At 42.5% G+C, this 3,413-nt stretch overlaps 1 protein-coding gene across 4 annotated transcripts in view; it reads right to left on the minus strand.

The window, feature by feature from the left end:
- Positions 1-3,413, minus strand: part of DCLK2 (doublecortin like kinase 2) — a 98,893-nt gene that overhangs the window by 8,853 nt on the left and 86,627 nt on the right. For all 4 annotated transcript variants that reach the window (XM_018561303.1, XM_018561305.1, XM_018561301.1 and 1 more), the window contains 2 exons: positions 3,183-3,279; positions 2,341-2,421 (listed from right to left, as the gene is read on the minus strand). In XM_018561303.1, coding sequence (XP_018416805.1) covers positions 2,341-2,421; positions 3,183-3,279 — 178 coding nt within the window. The remainder of the gene's footprint in view (positions 1-2,340; positions 2,422-3,182; positions 3,280-3,413) is intronic.

Here is a 3,413-nt window from a genome sequence, read left to right on the forward strand (position 1 = left end):
GACTTTAAAAGGTTAAAAGGGTTATTCACTAAGCCGTGTGAGTGAATAACCGAGCCAAAGTGAAGGGAGCCGAACGCCGTTCCACTATTCACTTCAGCTGAGTATGGCTGATTTCAGCTGTACGTTGGCTGGCTTCGGGTCTCTTCGGTTCAGCCTGTTCAACTGCTGGGTTCAGAACCCGTTCAACTCACCCGATCCAACATCTGGATCGGCTGAGCCGAATGCCTGGCAGTTCACTCGCTGCTGTTCGCCCCTATTCTCATAGGGGCCGAACAGCAGTGGGGGATTACCAGAATGATGCTGAGCGGCATTCGAGTTGGTTATTCGGCTCACTACCTGGGACGTAGCTAGCAGAAGAAAAAAAAATGTAAACAAAAAAGAAAATGGCATGGGGTCCCCCTTCCCATTCATACCAGACGATTTAAGTCTGGTAGGAAAGTTAGGAGGGACCCCAAGTTAAAAAGTAAAAAAAAAAGTGCATGGGGTTCCCACCAGAAGTCATCCCAGGCCCTTTAGGCCTGGTAGGGATTTTAACATGGGGGTCCCTCCTAATATTCCTACCAGACCTAAAGAGTCTTTGGGGGGGAACCTCATGCTTTTTTTTTTTCTTCTGCGGACTGAGCCAAAATAAAAAAAAATTATTTTGTCTAATGTCACTTTGCTGCAATGAAAATTAGTTCTTAATAAAAATTCGTACATACTACTGCTAACGAAATTGAGGAAAATTCTGATTTTGTCAGAATCCCAAAACAAATTGACTTTGGGACCCGAATACCGAAAAACTAAATAACCAAAAATCTGAAGGAAATAAAAATGTTGCCGGCGCACATGTCTAGTGCTTTATATAACCTGCCTTTCTACATTAAAGTCATACATGCTAATACACAGGGAAGAGGTATAACCTTACAATGGCTTTGCTTGGAATAGTCAATACCATTCATTTTGGAAAAAGATACATTGCACGGTGGCACTTGTTAAATCACAAGCCCAAATTTGACAATGCACTGATTTCTCCTGTGCTTTATGTGCTAGACAACTGTTTTCATTGCGGAATCAACATCCATAGGTGTAAAAAAAACCTTTTATTTGTATTGTCACACATCCATGAACATGATGAATACACATTTGTGATGTACAATATTTCATCCTACATCCAAGGACATTTTCAGGAGTACTGCGGACAGAGCCCAGATCCCTCCAATTCAGTCCTAGAGAGCACAGTAGCTGCATGCATAGCCCTAGAGAGCCTGGCACCCGCCCACAGAGCCCTGGTGAGACCTGCATGGTATCCTTGGTGAGACTTGCACGCATCCCTGCTGAGATCTGCATGCAGCCCTGCTGAGACCCAAATGAAGCCCTGGGAAGACCCAAAACGCAGCTTGGGGAGACCCAAAACGCAGTCCTGGTGATATCTACATGCAGCACTGGAGAGCCTGGCACCCACTTGCAGAGCCCTGGAGAGGCCGGCACCCACCCGCAGAGCCCTAGTGAGATCTGCATGCATCCCTGGTGAGACCCAAACACAGCCCTGATGAGACCCAAACGCATCCCTGGTGAGACCCAAACACAGCCCTGATGAGACCCAAACACAGCCCTGATGAGACCCAAACACAGCCCTGATGAGACCCAAACACAGCCCTGGTGAGACCCAAACACAGCCCTGGTGAGACCCAAACACAGCCCTGGTGAGACCCAAACACAGCCCTGGTGAGACCCAAACACAGCCCTGGTGAGACCCAAACACAGCCCTGGTGAGACCTGCACGCAGTCCTGGTGAGACCCAAATGCAGCCCTGGTGCGATCTGCACACACCCCTGTATAATCATGGATTGATGGGATCTCTATAGGTGGTTGTCATTCTCTATTGCTGTATAATCAATGATTATAAAGCAAAAGAGAATGGTAAATGGCTATAGAAGACTACAAATCTCAGCAATCCACGATTGCTGGTTGCCATTCTCCATTGCTGAAAAATGATGCATTGCTGAGATTTTTAGTTCTCTATAGCCGGTTGCCATTCTCTATTGCTGTATAATCATAGATTAATGAGATCTGAGCCCACTATTGCTGGTTGCCATTCTCCATTGCTGAAAATTCATGGATCGGGTTACAGTTCTTCATATTTCAAAAGAAACAGCCCTAAAATCATTAGTCTGTATTGTTTTAGAAAAAATTTCACATTTCCCTTTAAGAAAATGTATCGGTAATTGGTATCGGCAAGTACCAAAGTAGTTGTACTTGGTCTTGAAAAAATGGTATCAGGACATCCCTTACCATCTAGGTATAATATTTAGAAGTAGATCATATGTAATATATACTTTATATGCAGATGGTACTTACAGACACCCAGGGGTGGGAGAGGATCTGCTCTGCTGTGCACCTGTCTTCCACATTTACTTGAAGCATACAGCTAATCAGCTCCTGATATGAAATATAGTAAATACAGTCATTTCACATGCAGTGTCATTTCAGTACACTATATGAGGCAGTAGATACCTTTTATTAAAACATGAGACACTTCATCAGCTTTGAAAATATACCACATAATTGTAATGATAAAAATCCATAATAATTGTAAATACAGGTCTGCCATCCCTAACCGAATCCCCCATACAGGAAAACTTGAATTGTAGGAGTGTTAACTGCTATTAAACAGATCAGACCTAGGTGAAACAGCTTAATATCATCTAGGTTCTGCCAATGCAAAATATTCCACTTAAAACATTTACAATGGAACAGAGCCAGAGGGACGGAATGTGACATCCTGGTTTAAAGCAATATGGACTTTATTATATGTGAACAATTCATACGTAGTGATTTAGTGATTGATAACGCAGAAGGATGACAGTGCTGATTTTCAAACGCTCATTAGGAGATTATTAATGACAAGCCAGTGGCTGTTTCCCTTGTTAATCTCTCCAGGCCCCTCAATGAACACGAAACCTCCAATTGCTTGAGGTCAGAGATGCCACATCACATCTGTAGACAGACCTGAAGTAAGCAACAGAAGCTGCTAATGAGGGGATTACTGACTTAGGTCTTTGTACAACAATGTGCAAAATCTGAAGACAGTTGTGTCATTGCTGATACATCAAGTCACACGCACTGATTTAATTGAAAAAATGAAATGTATTTATTTCTGTGACAAATCGAAAATACGAAAAACTTTTGTGCTGTCAAACCTTTGCACAATCAGTGATGTTATCCCAGTAAGGAGAAGGGAATTCCAGCTTCCCAATTAGAATCTGATCAAATAGATCCTCCTGTAAGTTGTTCTCACTGTTGGAGAAAGCACACAAGACCCCAAAACAGTCAATAAAATGATGACGTTTGATTTGTATACAATGTTTAAAAATTCAGTGACCCGCCTTATTCTTCCATAGTTTATCCTTTTATTTTAAAATAGAAACTAA

Source organism: Nanorana parkeri, unplaced genomic scaffold (assembly GCF_000935625.1).
Source record: "Nanorana parkeri isolate BGI_ZX_2015 unplaced genomic scaffold, ASM93562v1 scaffold514, whole genome shotgun sequence".
Lineage (NCBI taxonomy): Eukaryota > Metazoa > Chordata > Amphibia > Anura > Dicroglossidae > Nanorana > Nanorana parkeri.